Consider the following 19,711-nt stretch of genomic DNA (forward strand, 5'->3'; position numbering starts at 1 on the left):
GCTAGTCGAACATGAAGTGTCGACCAAATCTCCAGAACGACCGTCCTTCACAATTTGTAGAAGAGGTTTGAGGCTATGTACCCGTCCCACCATTCCGTCAGATCAGATCTAAGGGCTGATTGGACATAGCAAGCATCCTTGGCAAAACAAAGGGTCGAGTGAAGAACAAGTTGTTGGCTACATTCTGTAAGGCTGAGCTAGTGATCGACTGACCGAGTAGCTACCAGTTGGCCTACGGTAGGATCCAAATATCTTTCATATCATATTCTTTTGAAAGTTTGTGCCAAAAAGGACAAAGAATGCCCCACTGGTAAATCGTCCTTTAGAAGCTTTCAGCTTATCAAATCATAGAGATTTGCGTGCTCGTTTAAGGAAAGGTGTCAGGAGCACTTTATGACTTGTCCTTTCTTAGAAAAGCTTTGAAAAATGTGTTAATACTTTGAGATGCGTGCACAATGCAACAGGGACACTATAAAAGGAGTCTCATTTCTATAGGCGGAGGTATGCGATGCTTATTATTTGCACACAATCTTTGCTACAGTTGACTATTACATACTACTTTTTGCTCCGAAATTGATCACTGACTTGAGCGTCGGAGGGTCAATGTTGGGAACCTCTTCCCTGGCTCGACATTAATGCTCTTTGTGTTACAGGACAACGCGGAGTCTTCATTGAGTCAACAGTAGAGCCACGTCCTCAGCTCACCGTCTTCACCGATTTTAGACAGGATTAGTGTTCATAAAGCAGAATGCTAGACACTACTTCCGGTGAATCTTCTGGCATAACCCATAACCCCTATCTCATCAGTTGAGAGATATATAGTGTCACCCGAATGCTAGCATATTTCCCTACACACCTCCCATCTTCTCCTGATTTAATTGCAATCACCCTCGTGTGCTATTCAAATACCCAAGGCTAGTTGTCACCCATGATTTACTTTTTCCGTGTTGACCTGAAGACTAGTTGACGGAAGCACTAGAAGGGGGTGAGCGAATCATCTTTTGCCACCTGAGTCAATTGCAATCACCTTCCTAATATGTGAGCCTACTTGATGGAGGATAATCGAGTCCATAAATACAAGAGAAACATTATAACATTGAATCTAGATGGGAATTTCATCGAAAATCATATCTGATGGTTACTACCAATCCATGAGTGCCTTGAAGACGAGAAGAAAGACTAAGGCCCATCAATCAAACAGAGCATGTCGTAAAATAGTGAGTAAGGAGAATTCTAAAAGGAAAAGGTTGTCACCAATAATTTTAATATTAATCTACTTTTTCGCCTGGGCATTTGAGTTCTAAAGATTTCTCTATTCGCCTGTTTTAAATTTACCATATCTACCGATAGAATAACTTCCTTATCGATGGAAAAGGCCTTTAACAAATTAACACATCTTATAAGTTCCTCTAAATCCGTAACAAATCCTAGTTCTAGACCTACGTTCTAGAAAAGAAAACCTCACAGGATAGCGCCTCTATCGGAGGACGAGAGAGATTGATTTTTGTTAGATCTTCCACAATTTTTTTAATAAAAATTGAACTTGTACCTCTTCGATAAAATTTTTTTAAAATTAAATTCGAATTAATAATATTTGGAAGCAGACTTTTATTATTTCCAATCTTTCAAATTAAGGAGAAACACACCGAATAACAATCAGGTCTGATTGGATGTGGACGTGGGGTACGACAAGACCATACATTGATTTAGTATTGGAGCGATTGCCCGAGATTCTCTTGGACAGGTTTTGGGCTCGAAGGTGGAAATCATTTGAAGTCCGGGGTTGGTGAAGGGTGCGGAGTTGATGGTCATTCACTACAGAATATATCTGTATATGTTATTGAGTATTCATAATGTTAGCATATACTCAAATTCCCTTTAGAGGGTTCGAGTAGTAACTCAGCCTGCAGCTAGCAATGGAAATTCATGCTTTACTCATTAGTTTCGAGCTTACATCCCTGGAACATATGAGAAGAACTACGAATCATGCTGAGCATTCATCGACTCGAAAAGTTTTTGATGATTCCTCTAAAATAATTAATCAGACTAAGTAGTATTCAATGTACCTGAAATGACTGGCCTTTGATGATTCCTCTAAATTTGAATGGCTAAATGTGTCTTTCTCTAACTGACCTTTGCAAGTTGTAACGATATCCTTGCTGTCTTCTCATGAATAAAAGTAGGTGATTTTGCTTTAAAATAAAATAGATTTTATAAAATATTTTTCTAAAAATATATATAATTATTATTGATACAATCATAATGAATCAGCAAACCTTAAACCCTGCACTAGACAAATTTCTATCAGAGGCGACAAACCAAATCCTTATTACTAATTGCTGAGTCGATTCATAAATTATTTTATATTCGAAATTAATAAATTCAAATTGAACTTGTACCTCTTCCATAATTTTTTGTTTGAATTAAATTCGAATTAATAATATTCGGAAGGAGACTTTTATTATACCAAATCCTTACTATTATAATTGAACTTGTACCAATCAATCTTTTGAATTAATGAGAAACCCACCGCCGCCGTCAATGCCTGGCTTAGAAAAGTCTTCTCCAACCCTTGCGATATTTCTTTAATCCCGTGAGGCGAGAAGAGGCTTAATCGCTGTGTCCCCGGTCTTCAATTCCACGGTGAATAACTCTTCCAAGATGTCCACCGCCACCCAGACATCCAAGGCCGCCGCCGTCGCCGCCATGCAAATCGACGCCCAACCACAGCCGAAACGTGGATTTCTCCAAATCCTGGCGCAGCAAGCATCCGTTTACGGCATCGCCGCCGGATACTGCATCTCCGGTTCCCTGCTCTCCATCATCAACAAGTGGGCGGTGATGAAGTTCCCCTACCCCGGCGCCCTCACCGCCCTCCAGTACCTCACCAGCGTCGCCGGCGTCCTCCTCTGCGGCCGCCTGCGCCTCATCGACCACGACCCCCTTCACCTCCGCACCATGTGGCGCTTCCTCCCCGCCGCCTTCATGTTCTACGTCTCCATCTTCACCAACAGCGAGCTCCTCCTCCACGCCAACGTCGACACCTTCATCGTCTTCCGCTCCGCCGTGCCCCTCTTCGTGGCCGTCGGCGAGACGCTCTTCCTCCACCAGCCTTGGCCTTCGCTCAAAACCTGGGCTTCCCTCGGCGTCATCTTCGGCGGCAGCGTGGTCTACGTGGCGACCGACTACCAGTTCACGGTGACGGCCTATGCCTGGGCCGCCGCCTACCTCATCAGCATGTCCGTCGACTTCGTCTACATCAAGCACGTCGTGATGACCATCGGCCTCAACACTTGGGGCCTCGTCCTCTACAACAACCTCGAGGCGCTGCTGCTGTTTCCCTTGGAGTTTTTGGTGATGGGGGAGCTACGCGACATGAAGAAGGCCGCCGCCACCGGCGCTCAAACGGCCGAGTGGTTCTCTGTGGGGGTGGTGCTTCCGGTGGCGCTTTCGTGCCTGTTCGGCCTCTCCATCTCCTTCTTCGGGTTCTCATGCCGAAGGGCGATCTCGGCGACGGGCTTCACGGTGCTGGGGATCGTCAACAAGCTCCTCACCGTGGCGATCAATTTGGTGGTGTGGGACAAACACTCCACCTTCGTCGGCACGCTCGGACTGCTCCTGTGCATGTTCGGGGGCGTGCTGTACCAGCAGTCCACCACCAAACCTAAGAAAGCAGAGGCCGCCGAGCAGCCGGCAGCGGTCGCCGACGACGACGATGAAGAGCAGCGGCGTCTGCTGGAAGGGAACACCAGTACTGTCAGTGCGCAAAATGCTTGATCGTCGAAGAAAAATGATACATGATGACCTGATTCGTGATCTGCTCTTCGATCGTGATCTATCGGATACAAATCTGCAGAAGTAGCAAGATTTTAAACTAGTTGTTGTTCGATTAATGATCACGAGAAGATCGTTCTGTATTTCTAGATTTTTTTCCAAGATTATAAATGATTCTGATCAATCGTTGGTAAATTTGCAAAGGTAATCAATCGTTCATCTTACCTGGGTAAACAGATTAGTGAAAACTGCGGGTTTGATTTGATCGTTGCAGACATTAAATCAGCATTCATGGTCGGTAGGGAAAGGAGAAAACATGCGAGCAGGCCAATCAAAAGCGTTGCACAAATCGAGATAAGCCAGCTGCCGCCAATTGCATGAAATAGCAAGCACAAAAAAGAAATCTGTTCTTTTCTTTCTTAGAATATATCCGATCTGGTCCAGCAAGAGCATCTGGTCTGCACGTTGTTTCCGTGTCTTTCTCTCTATTTTACAGCTTTAGGATGGTGGTGTCCTCATTCTCGCCTTCAGACCTGCATAATTCCACGTGATGAAGTCATGAGTCATCCATTCACAGTCGGTCGATAAAAATTGCTTTCCAAACGTGGGAGATCATACCACTCGAATATTAATTAGTAGCAGGTCTCACATTCAATGTTTTCATGTGTACTATGTTACTGGGTATTTCAAGGCAAATAGGCAATGTATATGCCCCTCATGAATCATTCATCAATTCATCTATATAGTGAAATCCTACCAAGTGAAATAAATCAAACACCACGGCATAGTTTCATTAGCTTTACTGCCTTCATAATCACCATATCACTCATCTAAAGTATTAAACTTGAGCTACTAATCAAAGTTAAGATCTTGAACTATCTAATTAAGCATGTAATTACCCCGTCCGAATCTACTAAAGTCAGGTCTGCAAGACTGCGCAAAGAAGATTGTAATTCTCTTAGGGTTCCTAGCGAGCTGTATGAGGTGAGTTGAGCATCCCATCTCAATCTTGACCCGAGTCATGACAACAAACTACAGAAAAATGTTAAGAAACATTGAATTAACATTCAATGTACCTGAGAGAAAAACTTCCATATCCGAGTTTGTCACAAAGGCAAACAAACAACGGCAGAGAAATAATAAGCCTATCTTATAGGCAATTTCTGCAAAGGAATTCAAGGGGGGAAAGGCAACGAAATAGAAAGAAAAAGGGCAATGAAGTAAATTTCCCTTCTTCCAAGCAAGAAAAAGAAAAGAGAAATTAAAATGGGGTAAAACAAAGAGGTCAACCAAAGCTAATCAAAGCATGCAAGCTCATTCCAGCTTATTACTTCGAGGTCTCTAAGTGGCAAGACATCCTTTAGTAGCAGTCTTGTTCATTGCAGGTAGCTGTGGTGGTAGCATCCACTGCTGTCATGCACACTGATAATTTTGTATCTCGGGCAATGAGGACCGGCAAATTTCAAGAACACACAAGGTACACCTTAAAATCATACAGCCCAAAATGGTTTTGCCATTGAATTCCCAACTGGAGAGCTCTTTAGCAACCCTACACTTGGATCTGAAACCTCATCATCATCATCATCCCCATATTCTGCAAGCTTGAGTAGCGTATCTGGAAACAAACATGACAGGAGAATAGGTGTTCAAGTTAACAAGCAGGGCATCGAATTTTCAGAGATCAAATGTCTATACCTGATAGATGCTGCACCGCAGGTTTCTTAGTATCCACATTCCCACCGTCAACTTTTGTGGGCAGCAAAGCTTTCAAAAACTTCTGAGGTCGAGGCATATTTTTTGAAGCTTCTTGCACAGCACTTGGTTCTGTCAAAACCTCCTTTGCATTGTCAGTCTTGGGTAGCGATTGAGATGATGAAAACTTCAGAGGCAGAGGCGGCATGGTCCTTGGAGGGGGAGGGGGCATCCCATTGCATCCGCTATCTAAGTTTTTCTTTGATGGGCGCCATCATCCCATTGTATCCGCGATTGGGATGATGAAAACTGGCATGTCTTAGAATAAGACACTGACAATTGAGATTTAGAGAAATTAAAATAGTTGTGGTGCATCAAAGGAGTACTAACTATTTAAAAAAAAAAATCAGGGAGTACAAAGGGATGTTAATTCGTCCAATGGCCACTACCTACTATCACTAACTGCAATTATCAATAATTTCATATAAATAAGAGTTAGCATGGTCTCCCAGCAACCGATAAACCTTATCTGATGAGTTGCCTTGCACAGCAAGTTAGTGACATTCTAAATTGCTGATTAAGCCTAACTTAGCCTTCTAAGGTTTCACAATGAAAACTTTCTAATACAACAACAACCAAGCCTTATCCCATCGGCTATATGAATAATTTTACACCATTGAGCTCTATCTCCTACTATATCATCATCTATACTTAGATAAATTTTATCTTATTTTATTATTACTAATAAATCTTTTTTGGTCTTTTTCTTCCTCGTTTGAAGATTTTCTAATGCCATGGGAAAAACTTTGCAGGTATGTCAAATACAATAACAGACCGCACATGCCAAACATAGCTTTAACGATACCAGATGAAACTATACCTGAAGGGGAGTTGACCCTTTTGAAGTAACTGGTAATTCCTTAAATTTACGTTTCTGTAGAGGATGTGTATCTGCTTCAGCAACTGAACTTGATTTCCTCTCAGTTGTGCTTACCAAAGAACTTGTAGATGAAATAGCAGTAGATGAAGATGATGCTTGTCTAAGTGCTAAGGCAACTTGCTGCGATGGTGTGGCTTGGGGGTATATTCCTTCATAGCCATTATAGCATGTTACACTAGTGACCCCTGGAAGAGCATAGCTAACCAAGCTTCGGGAATTTCCATATTTTAACTGCTCTACAGATTGAAAAACAGTGCCTGAAGCAGTTGCAACTCCACCAGCAACAAACGATTGTGTTGCTGCCACAATTCCAGTGGCAGTGGATGAAATAACAGGTATTTGATTATAATTTCCAGCAGATACAACTCTTAATGAGCTTTCTGTTCCCGCCAACAATTGCTGTGGTGGGGGAACAACACCATAAACTTTAGTTGAAGAAATTCTAAACCAAAGGTAATAGGTTAGCTCTTAGATTAATAAATTTTAAATATATAAGTAAATCCAATCATACTAGTACAATCTAATGCACTATATAGCAATGCTGATGACCACTAGACAAGATAGACTCTATAAAATGGATGAATTCTAGACTCAATGACTACGGAATGAAGTATCAATATCTATATAGTCAACAAACCTTGAGGTGCCACATTCCCTGGCAACTGTATCCAAAAGGTTTTCTGCTAAGATCTTTGCAGCTTCAAGACGTTTTGCATTAGAACTTGACAGATATAAATGCAGGGGTTGCAAAGCTTCTATATGTTAAACCAATAATTTATTAACAGTAGAAAGCAATGTAATCCAAAAGGTTAAAAATACTACCAGTAAATTAGTAACTAGGCACCTTCAGTGTGAGAACTATCAAGATGTTCAGATCCTTGACCTCTAAGTAGGACGGTAGCTCCTGTTTCATTCATAATGTGATTGATATAGAGGTCCTGCATACACATCCGAACCACCAGCAGAACAAAAAAACAATCTCTCCAACATGGAGATGTAAGGGAGAGCTTAAAATATTAGATTATGTAAGAATGGAAAAACAAACAAACAAAACCTTCAACTTGAGCAAATACAATACATCGAGAAAACAAGTCAGAAGCATTACAAAGTGTGAAAGTTATGCCATTGGCAATGTCATGGGCATTCATAATGTTTTGAAAGCTACAAAGAAAAAAGGTTTTTACAGAAAAAGAAAACATACATTTGGACCACGTATTCGAGCAGAAATGTGCAATGAAGGTTCAGCATCAAAGCCCAGAAACAGAGATGTACTAAGTATTTGAGTACCCTGCCACCCAAAGTCACAAATTTGTTCATATGATAAGCTTGTCCATGCCATTTGTTACTAAAAATCATAAAAATCTCCATTAAGCAAAACTGAGTGGAGAGGATTAGAAGATACCAAAGGAATTTGGCCACGTTGCATGATCTCCTCAACCATTACCGCTGCATGATCAACTGCTCTAATACTTTCAGCAATGTCTTTTATCTAAAAATGCAATCACAGATTGATTAACAACATACAGATGCCAGTTTGAAAGGAAATAAAAAGAAGAGAATTTAGCGCATAAGCTGGCTAGAATATGAATAATGAAAATATAATTAAAATAACAGTATATTAAAATGAATTATGGGAATATATGGGAATAATAGAAGATGGGTGATCAGCAATGCCACCTCCATTTAATTCTAAGATTATCATGAACCAAATCTTGGCCCAAGATCAAACTTGCTTTGACCATTTAGTGTCATTTAAAATAAAAAGTGATTATGACTAAATGAAAGCATACATATTTTACTAGTGATAAATTTATTCTGAATGAAAAGAAATATCTTCATGACAAATACCGTACATATCTTACTGTGTTTAAACAATTTGAATCTAAGATTATAAATAGAGTATCAACAAAAGATGCAAGGCAACCAATTCCATACAACAATATCAAAGGTGTAACTCACAATCATCTGAAGACTCCCTTATCGGTTCTTTTGCTATTGGTGTGGAACCTCAATGATGTGGAAAAAGAACTTAAACACAAGAAACTAAAGAAAAGGAGATGATAACTTTCCTAAAATGATCAGAACAAAAATGTTAAGGGCCGTGAATATGCTGGCAACTCATCAGTGATTAATACGATAAAAAAAGTATTCTGAAAAACTAGCAAACCTTTCTCATTTCCAAAAATTGCTATAAAATGGTACTATGGATCAATAAATAACACATACATTAGCCCCAGAAGAGATATGGAGATATAATGGTTTCTCATTGTCTGGCAATCCTGCCAATCCATTTGGAGGATGGTACTTGCCCCTACAAGCATTAACACATATGGATCAAAATGTTGAATTCATAGCAGGAAATCTTCTAAAAGCAATACTTAGAAAATATACCTAGTTATGACAATTGCACAAGAACTCGTTAAACTGCAATTCCAACATAGAATGCAAAAAAATCTGTAAGCATGGACTAATAATGAAAAGTAAATCAAATTAGACCAAAGGTTCACCTCGTCTTGGGTTTGACGTTTCGTGAGCTTGTATCTTATACTTGGTTCTGCATCATTTATCACAATTTCCCTTGCTATTACCTCATCTTGAATCTTTGTCTGGAAGTGCAGACAAAGTCAAGAATCTCTATTTACATAATATGCACTAATGATATGACAAGAGTAGAGAGTTTATTCAATATATATGAACAAGGAAAACATACAATACTTTGAACCTTTATTATACATCATAAGACAATAAGAAGAAAGGTAGCACCAAAATCTTTAAGAACGAAGCAAATGGAAGCAGTAGCTTCCTAACAAATTAGCATTCGGTTATTCATTTAATGAAAAGGAACCTTTCCACACACAAAAAGGCCCTCGCCTGACTTAAGTTTTGAATAATGGTAGCAGCATTTTGTGTTGCTAAAGGTGATTGTACCGTTTCAAGGGGATTAACAGAAGACATGAGAATTGGAATTGTAAAAAGAGATGCAGACAATGGAAAAGCTCCAGGAAGAGTGGATCCCAGAATAGCATTTGAAGTACATGGTGCCCCTGGGACTAAAACTCCAGCAGCTACCAGTGGCTCAGCAGGCTGGTCCCACTTTCTCTTTTTCCTGACAAGAAGTAAAACTTGTTTCAGCAATGCCTAAAACAAAATTTGTTAATATCCTACCGAAAACAAAAAGGTTTTAGCTCCAGCAGTAAATTGTTCAGAGATAACTTCTCACTTGTACCCTAAAAATCACAAACAGGTATACAAGCAAAGCGCCTGTACTATATCCCTAAAGCCCAATTCTCATGAAGACAATATGAACCTGTGTTGATCAAACTTGGGTAAAAATAACTTTGAAAATCTTGCAAGTAATTGATAAGGGTGTTAGGTGTCACTGGTGAGGAGTAGATGAAGAATCAAAGATATGAAGCATTCAACATTTACAAAATCCTTTAAAAATAACATCCAAAATACATTGAAGCACCTAGGTAGCATTCCAAATCCATAGATATCAAAATGCATGAAGGCTAAAGCTTCAGCATCCTGGCATCTTGTATTACATGCTCTCTGGGTGAATTTTAATTTTTTGTCTCTCTTCCTTTTGATGGATGAAGAGCTGACAATGCAGTATCACTTACCAGCCAATATCATTCGTGCTTACTCTTGAAACCCAGCTCCTAATATTGGAAGAAATAGAGTAAGGAAAGAGATAAAAGGATGATCACTTTAAGGACGTGCACAATTTTCTGAAAACAAGTTTTACCATTTCCATTTTAAATTCCTCAAATTTGGTCTCTAAATTCTCAAATTTAGCATCAATCTTGACTTCAGGTTATACCACCCAATTTGCATTTAATTGATATCCTCCTCGCATTGTGTTAGAATCAAATTTCTTCTTTTGACATTAAGACATGCATATTTTTCTCAAAACCAATTTTGGTAGAAAATAAATAAGGTAAATCTGAACTTTAAGATTATGGTGTGAGAGGCATCAATGATCTTGAATACTAGAAATGAACAGGCTGGAGTACTCTCCTATGTGAAAGACACTGTTGAAGAATCAGAAAAGGTTAGAAAAGTATAGAATTTAGATGGCAGAAGAAGAATATGAAGGTAAAGAAGGCATCCTTGTTTTTAAAGCTACCTGCTTGAATACTGTTGGCGGAAGGATACCAACAATAGTGCTAATGACCTACGGCAGCAATACCAAGCTGATAGAAACGTATATTCAACCTAAGAAACTAGGTAGAGAGAAGATATAAGGTGTCATTTTGTACAAATCGATCTCCATATTTGAAGGTCTAATATTTCACTAATTTTCTTGATTAAAAAAAAAGAAATATAGGGTGATTATATGTGGACATCCAAAGTCTTGTTGTGGGTCCCTCTCACATTAGTGAGGGATGATGGTTTTTTTAAGCTATTTAATCCAAAGCCTATTTATGATAAAATTAAATAGGTTTAGATGTAAGTGGCCAGTTATATATAGTACAAGAGAGAAACAGGGGAGAACGTTGGAGAAAGAAATTTGGACGAATCTTCTTCTACTTTGGTGGAGTTCTGGTATATTGTTTGTGATTACCTAGGTACCAAGATTAGCGGTTTGAATTGTGGTTTCTTTTATGATTTGCTTGTATTTCCCTCTAGTTGTTGTTCTCTTGAGAAGAACTTGGTGTACCCCATTAATTTTATTAGTGGAAGATTTAAGTGGCCTAAGGGTCCTGTGGTTTTTCTCAGGAGAGTTTTCCACGCTAAAAAATTGTGTCAATTTTTTTGAAGTCATTTGGTTGGTTTGCTTTGCTTATTTAATTGCATAAAAGGAAGAAAGAATTTATTTATTCCACTGCATGGTTTCCTAAATTAGAAACTTATTTGATCTTTCTCAACAAGTGGTATGAAAGCCAAGTTAAGTCCCACTTATTTTTGTGCTAATTAAATGGAGGAATCTGGTAACAAAAGTAGTACTATGATTAAACTCGCAGCTACCAATTATTCAATTTGGAAGTCGTGAATGGAAGATTTATTTTGTTGTTTTGATTATGAAGACATTCTTCTGGGTGATAAAAGCAAACCTAAAGAGATGTCTGATAAAGATTGGGCCAAGTTGAACAGAAAGGCAGTTGGTAAGATTCAGCAGTGGGTTGACAACAGTGTCTATCAGCATATTGCAAATGAAACAAGCTAGTGTGGTTTGGAAACCTCTGAAAGAATTATATGAAAAGAAAATTGCACAGAATAAAGCTTTTCTTTTCAGAAAGTTGATGCATCTGCGGTATACAGATGGAACTCCAATTTCCAATCATTTGAATATTTTTTAGGGGATAGTGAATCATTTAACAGTGCTGGACATCAAGTTTGACAATGAGATTTATGCTTTATGCTTAATGAGTTCCTTACCTGATAGTTGGGAGAATCTTGTTGTTTCTCTAAGTAATTCCGCTCCACATGGTACTCTTACTTTGAAGATGGTGAAGGAGAGCATGTTGAATAAAGAAAATAGGAGAAAGGAGCGAGGACTGACTACATAGAATCAAGTGCTAGTCTTAGAGAAACAAGGTAGGAGTAAGTGTAGAAACCCAAGGAGTCATGATAATAATGTCAGATCACGAGGAAAGTTCAGCTGAGGAATGTTTTCAAATGTTATTATTGTGATGCACCAGGACACAAACAATCTCAGTGTAGAAAATGTATTAGAGAACAAAAGCAAAAAACATAGATGTAAGCATAGAAAGATGATGCCAATACTGCAGCGACAGCAGATGGAGATGTTACTATTATTTGCGATGGTAGTAGTGTTAATCTCACATGCCAGAAGTGGTTGATTATGGTGCTTCATATCATGTTACTTCTCGATGTGATGCGTTTTCTGCCTATAGTAATGCTGAGTTTGGTAATGTGAAAATGGGAAATAATACAGAATGCAGAATTGCAGGTATGGGTGATGTCCATATAAATACTGATGTTGGACGTAGATTGTGTCTGAAAAATGTGAGACATGTTCTTGAAATTCGTCTGAATTTAATTTCCACTGGTATATTTGATGATGAGGGATACCATAAGTCCATAACCACTTTGGTGAAGGAAAGTGGAAGCTCACTAATGGGTCTTTGGTTATTTGCTGGAGGCAAAGTCTTATGGGGGTGAATTGAATGCAGTTGATGATTAGTCCACTCAACTATGCCATATGCGGCTTGGGCACATGAGCCCGAATGGAATGCAGAAACTCTCTTAGAAACAGATTATTCCTGGCCTCAAATCTGCAAATTTAGAGGTATGCACTCATTGTTTGGCCGATAAACAACATAGAGTGGCTTTTAAAACTTTTCCTCCATCTAGAAAAGCTAATGTATTAGATTTAGTGCACATTGATATTTGTTCTATGGATGCCATGAGTCTTGGTGGTGCTCATTATTATATTACATTTATTGATGATCATTCCATAAAAGTGTGGACTTATGCTTTGAAACTAAAGATCATTCTCTGAGTTATTTTAAGATTTTTCAAGCATCAGCTGAGAGGGAAACTAGTAAGAAATTGAAATGTGTTTGCTCAGATAATAGTGGTGAGTATAGGGACTGTTTGAGGATTACTGCCGAACTCATGGGATCAAGTTTAAGAAGACAAACCTCAGCACAATGGAGCTGCAGCGAGAATGAACCGCACTATTAACCATAGAATTCGGTGCATGCCTCTCATTCAAAATTGCCAAAGTTTTTTCTGGGGGAGGCAATGAGATTAGAGGTTGACTTGATAAATTTTTCACCGTTAGTTCCTTTGGATCATGATATATGGACAGGGAAAGATGTTTCATATCAGCACTTGAGAGTTTTTGGCTGCAGGCATTTGTGCATGTTCCTAGAGATGAGAGGTCTAAACTTGATAGTAAAACAAAGCAATGTATTTTTATTGGGTACAATCATGAGGAGTCTGGTACAGAATTTGGAATCCGACAAGAAAGTTATCAGAAGTAGAGATGCAGTGTTTCTAGAAAATCAGACCATTGCAGATTTTGAGAAACCTAAGAGACCAAGTTCTAGCAATGAAGAATTAATTGATTCGGGTATGTTGATCCTCCTTTTGATGATGATGGGCCAATTGATGAGAATCCAACAGATTTACCAATTGAGTCTAATTTGAGAAAATCCACCAGAGTGAAACAACCTTTTACCAGATATCCAGTTAGTTAGTATGTGATGCTCACTGATGGGGGAGAGCCAGAAAATTATCAAGAAGTATTGTTACATGAGAAAAAAAATGAGTGGTTGAGTGTCATGCAAGATGAAATAAAATCCTTGCATAAGAACAACACTTATGATCTTGTGAGGTTACCAAAGGGTAAGAGAGCTTTGAAAAAGAAATGGGTTTTCAGATTAAAGTTAGAGGAGAATAACTTACAACCAAGATACAAGGTGAAAGGATTTAGTCAAACTAAGAGTGTCAACTTTGATGAGATTTTCTCACCTGTTGTGAAAATGAGTTCAATCAGAGTTGCTTTGGAATTAGCAGCTAGTTTGAATTCGGAGGTGAAACAACTTGATGTGAAGACAGCTTTCCTCCATGGTGATTTGGAGGAAGAAATTTACATGGAGAAGCCCAAAGGCTTTAGAGTTAAAGGGAAAGAAGATCTCGTTTGCTGAGAAAAAGTTTGAGCCGGATTAAGCAAGCGCCAAGACAGTGGTACAAAAAATTCAATACTTTTATGGAAACAAATGGGTATGGTAAAACTACTTCTGACCACTGTGTTTTCGTAAAGAAATTCTCTGACAGCAATTTTGTAATTCTCTTGCTATATGCTGATGATATGTTAATTGTTGCCCATCATATTGCAATTGAGAAACTCAAATGAGAGCTTAGCAAATCTTTTGCTATGAAGGGATTTGGGTCCGGCTAGACAAATCCTTGGCATGAAAATTATTCATGACGGGAAGTTAAACAAATTGTGGTTATCTCAAGAGAGGTACATGCGAAAAGTTCTTGAGAGATTTGATATGAGCAATGCCAAGCCTATTTTTCTCCACTTGCAGGACACTTTAAACTTAGCTCCAAACAAAATCCTACAATTGAGAAAGTGAAATAGGAGATGGAGACTATGCCTTATGCATCTGCAATGGGTAGCTTGATGTATGCCATAGTGTGTATGAGCCGAGATATCGCTCATGTAGTTAGTGTTGTTAGTTGGTTTCTTTCTAATCCAGGAAAAGAACATTGGACTGCATCTAAATGGATTTTCAGGTATCTCAGAGATACTTCCAGAGTGTGCTTGTGTTTTGGAGATGATAAACCTGTGTTGAATGGTTTTACAGATGCAGATATGGTTGGCGACTTGGACTCAAGAAAGTCTACATCAGATACTTGATTACTTTTGCAGGGAGCAGTTTCATGGCAATCTAAACGGCAGAAATGTGTTGCTTTGTCAACCACAGACGCTGAGTATATTGCAATTACAGAAGCTTGCAAATAAGTCTTGTGGATGAAGAAGTTCCTACAGGAGTTGGCCCATGAGTAAGAAAATTTTACATTATACTGTGACAGTCAAAGTACAATTCATCTAAGTAAGAATTCCACTTTCCACTCACAATCAAAACATAATGGCATGAGATATCATTGGATAGGTGATGTGTTGGAATCAAGAATGCTACAACTTGAAAAGATTCATACCGATGTGAATGGTTCAGATATGATGACTAAGGTATTACCTAAAGAAAAGCTTGTGGTGTGCTGAGGTGTTGCAGGTATGGAGGTACACTCCACGTGATCAGGAGGGGGAGATCTTGTTGTGGGTCCCTCTCACATTAGTGAGGGATGATGGTTTTTTTAAGCCATTTAATCCAAATCCCATTTGTGATAAAATTAACTAGGTTTTGATGTAAGTCGCCAGTTATCTTACTATTTTATTAAAAATCTCCCCCCCTTTACTAATTAACTTTGGTGAAGCCTAAAATGAATTTACATTAATATCCTTTTTTTCTATTCATACTAAAAATAATTCCAAGATTTATTAGTAATTCCACAAGCAAAACAATCAGTGATCTAGAGTTCGACACTCAGCTGCGGCGTATTATTATGAATTTTCCTCATCATTAATTTTCTCTGGTTGTTTTATATAAAAAAATATAGTTCTCTTTAGTCCCACATCTTATAATTGACAACACTATGATCAAAAAAATTTCTATAAATATTTTAGGCCGACAATGTTAAAAAATATACTTTTCTTAGTTTTTTTACTAAGATAAGTATAATATTTTAGGCCAAACAATTCGGATTTTCAAAGATTCAAATAATTCAGATTTTCAAAAGTCAGGTACTTTACGCTAATGACTCTACTTTAGTATTTTAATGCTAAAATGCTTTAATTAATATAATTTCATTATAAAGAGTCAATGTGATTTCAATGTATTATATTACACACGCGACGCGTGTGCACTGTTGGGTTTTTCGGGCCGCGAAAACCACTTTTTCGCGTCGCGAAAACCGCTTTTTCGCTTCGCGGAAACCCCGAAACTCCCTAGCCAACGGATCCGTGCGAAGAGTATAGAACAAAATTTTACATGTACGAGTTTACTAACTAGATCTACACTTAGATCTACATGTTTAGAAGGTTACCCTTGTTGCGTGCCCTTTTGCGAATCCCGCTCGTCCAAGGTGCGCCGGATCTCGAGTGTGTTCAAACGTACACACCTCTAGTAGTATCCACACGAACAAGAAGTGTTCTCTAACACTCAAGGATGGAGAAGAGAACACCACAAGTGTACTAGAACTTCTTGATGCTCTCGGATAGGATTGGAAGATGAAGAAAGGAAAAGAAGAGAACACACTCATCTAAAAACTCTATGTGACTTTCACTAACCTTTCTTCTTGGATTAGATTCACTCACCTTTCTTCTTCCTTGCTTGAAACCCACGGCAACAATAGCAAAGGAGGAGGAAGAACCCAAGGAAGAAGATGCAACCATAAACACACATCAATGCCACAAAACAAAACCTCTCCACAAGCATTAGTGTGGCCGGACACATCTTGTAACCCCCTCATTTAATGTGGTCGGCCACATTAAGTGAATGGGATGTGTAACCTCCATGAGGTGGCACACCATAATAAGGTGGAGATGATGTGGCAAGATTAGTCATGCCATGTAGGATGAGTCAACCTTCATGATGTGGCAATACATCAAGTCAAACTTGATGTTTCAACTTCCATTTGGTCAAGTCAAAATTGACCAATTTTCTTCCTTGTTGAGTTAAATCCAACCTTTGAATCAAGTCAATTTTTAATTTAATGAATCTCAATTCATTAATATAAATTGACTCAATGAATCAAATTTAAATTAGACTCATTCAACAATTGAATTTAATTGAGTCTAACTCAATAAGTCTAATTTGAATTAATCCGAATCCAATCTTTGGTGCATCATATGAACCTAATCCAATTGGTTCATCATATGAACCTAATCTTCATCCACTTGTTCTTTGTGTGTGACCCAATAGGTTCTTGTAACGTTGGCAATGTTTCTAAACTCCTTTAGAAACATAAGCAATGAGCGGCATCTAGCAATACATCATTACAAGAATGTTGAGATCCAACATCACCTTGTGACTACTAATTATGACTCCTCACAATATATGACAAGTGTCCTTCTATCCTAGACATCTAGATTGATCAATGTGAGGCATAGACCGTGTCATCCTATCAATCTAAATCTTGAACTCCAAGTAGACTCACTAAAACAAATGAGCTCAATATCTCATATTGACTCATTTGGGCATGGTCATGCACTTCGTGGTCTCACTCTATCACGAATACCGATGTCTCTCCCGTCATATAGGAGGGATAGATCCCATCTACATCACTCACATCCCTCTGCATAATTCGTTACATACCCAGTAATCGCCTTTATAGTCCACCCAGTTACGGGTGACGTTTGACGAAACCAAAGTACATAACTCCTTATGTAGGAATCCATGGTGACTTCAGGTCCAAGGACTAGTAGTCATACTAATAGCCACATGAGAAAGTATATGACACTCATATAACGATCCATGATACTTTTTCATGGCGGATCATTCAGTATATATTCTCTAATGCATACCCATGTGTCAACTTGATATCTCTATATTCATGACTTGTGAGATCAAGTCATCGAGTTGACCTACATGCTAGTCTTATTGCATTAACATTGTCCCTGAATGTTAATACTCGACTAGAAATGATTAAGAGTAGTGTTCCCTATATCATCTCACTATCGGTTCAGCTAACCGATTGATATAGGTAAGAACCTTCTACTCAAGGACGTTATTATATTTAGTTTATTTGGCACCAATACAAGTAAGTATAATAACCAAAAACCAAATGCCTTTATTTATATAGAATATGATACGACAAATCCATAATACAATCATCAAATGATTGGCTCTAAGGCTCTAGCTAACATGCACGATCACTAGTATATATATATATAGGGCAAAAGGTGATTACGCTCGTCCCCAGCGCCCCCACCAGCCCATCCCAAGACCAACACGAAGGAGGTAAATCATGATAACTGAACGGCAAGGGGGGGTGGGGATATATACGGGTTGGAGAAATTTACGCCCCACCAGCGCCAAGGTTCAACCCCTGGACCTCATGTGGCAAGCCAACAATGACTTACCAATTCAGCTAAGCCCGGTGGGGGCAAGTGACTAGTTATATATAGTACAAGCATAAATAGGGGAGAACACGGGAGAAATAAATTCGTATACTTAATCGGTAAATCTTCTTCTACTTTGGTGCTTTCCACTCTAAAAATCTGTGTAAAAATTTTTCTGCCGTATGAGGATCGACTGCTGAGTTATTTGGTTGGTTTGCTTTGCTTATTTAATTGCATAAAAGAGGAAGAAAGAATTTATTTATTCCACTGCGTTGTTTCCTGAATCAGAAACTTATTTGGTCTTTTTCAACACAAAGAGACCCCTTGCCTATAAGAAAATATTAACTAATTCTAGAAAATAGAAATACAGAGAGCAACATATTTGAAAGAAAATAAAGTAGATAACTTACACGAAGAAAATAACAGAAAAAAGGGCCCTCCAGACGCATCACCTCTGACAACGGGGCATTTGAGCTCGATTAGACGGAAATCCATATTCGCAATTTAGATCCAATGCATCAGCGAGAACACCGCTAACCTAATACTGTGACACAAAACTATACATCTATCTAAAATCAAAGAAGCTACATGACCCTTAACCGCCATTTAGTCACGACGCAGTGCATAAGAAACGGAAAGTCGAAACAGTGGTACGGAATTGAGAAAGGGCACCTTTGCCTGCCGAGAACAGTGGACGCCTCGGTATCTTTCGAACTCGTATCTTCCGTCATCTCTAGGCTGCCGAAGATAAGCCGATCGGGATAAATTCAGAAATAGATCGGTCGGGGAGCCCGAGCGCGGAGCGAACTGAAACCAGAACAGCAGGAGGAAAGCGTCAGCGGCGGAATTGGCAACTCCGCTTAGGGCTTCGCTTCTCGGCGACGGAGAGGTTAAACGTGCTCGGTGCCGAAGCAGGACGAGGGGCTCTTTTGGAGATTGTGGGAACGCCCTCGAATCTGTCATTTATCCATCCGTCGTCGCATAAATATTAAATAGTTTGTATACCCATCGTCCGTTCCTGGAGAATAATTTAAAAGCACTTCTATAAAAAAAAAAAAAAATCTTATTTTATTTATAATCTCCAAATCTGTATTATTTTTTAAAAAAAACTTCCCTTATTTTTTGTTACATAAAGAGAACATTTTATTTATAAAAAAAAAAAAATCAGATGTCCCTTCTCGTTTCATCTTTCTAAATAAACAGAGCATTAATGTAGCTCTTCTAATCAACACGAGAATTCGCACCACAACCCCCATTCAAATTTAAACTGAAAACAAAGAGGTACAAGTTCGAACTCAAAGCTTCTTCAAGAAGCCTTGAGCTAGCTTCAAGTACTTCCCAAACCCTCCCTTCGAGCGATTTTGAGCTTGAGAACTTGACGACTGCTCTTCTTCTTGATCAGTGGATCCACGTCCATCGTCTGATGCTGGTTGATATTTATGGAGATAATCTTGAGCTTGCCCAACGTACTTACCCAAGCCCTTCTCTTCGAGCTTTGCATATTGAGAAGCAGCACCGAGCAAGTCGGCGGCTGCTCCGGCCACTTTAGCCTTGTCTATCTCTTCAATATCGCGGCGGTGGAGGGCGGACTTGGCGGCTTCAGACATCACCTTTGCGCTGGAGACTAGTTGGGATGTGTTGGGTTTGTCTGGCTTGCTGGTGGTGTGATCATGGGGATCCATGTGTCTTCTTCCTCAGGA

General features: G+C 39.0%; 3 protein-coding genes across 3 annotated transcripts; 1 reads left to right on the top strand and 2 right to left on the bottom strand.

Moving 5' to 3' along the window:
* Positions 1-2,661: 2,661 nt before the first annotated feature.
* On the top strand, positions 2,662-3,982 carry LOC121975120 (GDP-mannose transporter GONST3-like). The gene has a single exon (XM_042526542.1). It carries the CDS (start codon positions 2,662-2,664, stop codon positions 3,775-3,777), a length of 1,116 nt encoding a protein of 371 aa, XP_042382476.1. The 3' UTR covers positions 3,778-3,982.
* Positions 3,983-4,817: 835 nt separating this feature from the next.
* LOC121975135 (protein RIK-like) lies at positions 4,818-18,978 on the bottom strand. The gene is made up of 12 exons (XM_042526561.1): positions 18,684-18,978; positions 9,278-9,512; positions 8,903-9,012; positions 8,798-8,821; positions 8,633-8,717; positions 7,769-7,895; positions 7,608-7,696; positions 7,251-7,344; positions 7,044-7,161; positions 6,347-6,848; positions 5,470-5,798; positions 4,818-5,389 (listed from the first exon to the last, which is right to left on the bottom strand). Exons 1-11 carry the CDS (start codon positions 18,740-18,742, stop codon positions 5,712-5,714), a joined length of 1,530 nt encoding a protein of 509 aa, XP_042382495.1. The 5' UTR covers positions 18,743-18,978; the 3' UTR covers positions 4,818-5,389; positions 5,470-5,711.
* A 328-nt stretch (positions 18,979-19,306) lies between these two features.
* LOC122041244 (nodulin-related protein 1-like) lies at positions 19,307-19,693 on the bottom strand. Its single transcript, XM_042600873.1, has one exon. It carries the CDS (start codon positions 19,691-19,693, stop codon positions 19,307-19,309), a length of 387 nt encoding a protein of 128 aa, XP_042456807.1.
* Between the last annotated feature and the right edge of the window lie 18 nt (positions 19,694-19,711).

This window comes from Zingiber officinale, chromosome 1B (assembly GCF_018446385.1).
Source record: "Zingiber officinale cultivar Zhangliang chromosome 1B, Zo_v1.1, whole genome shotgun sequence".
In the NCBI taxonomy this organism is placed as follows: Eukaryota; Viridiplantae; Streptophyta; class Magnoliopsida; order Zingiberales; family Zingiberaceae; genus Zingiber; species Zingiber officinale.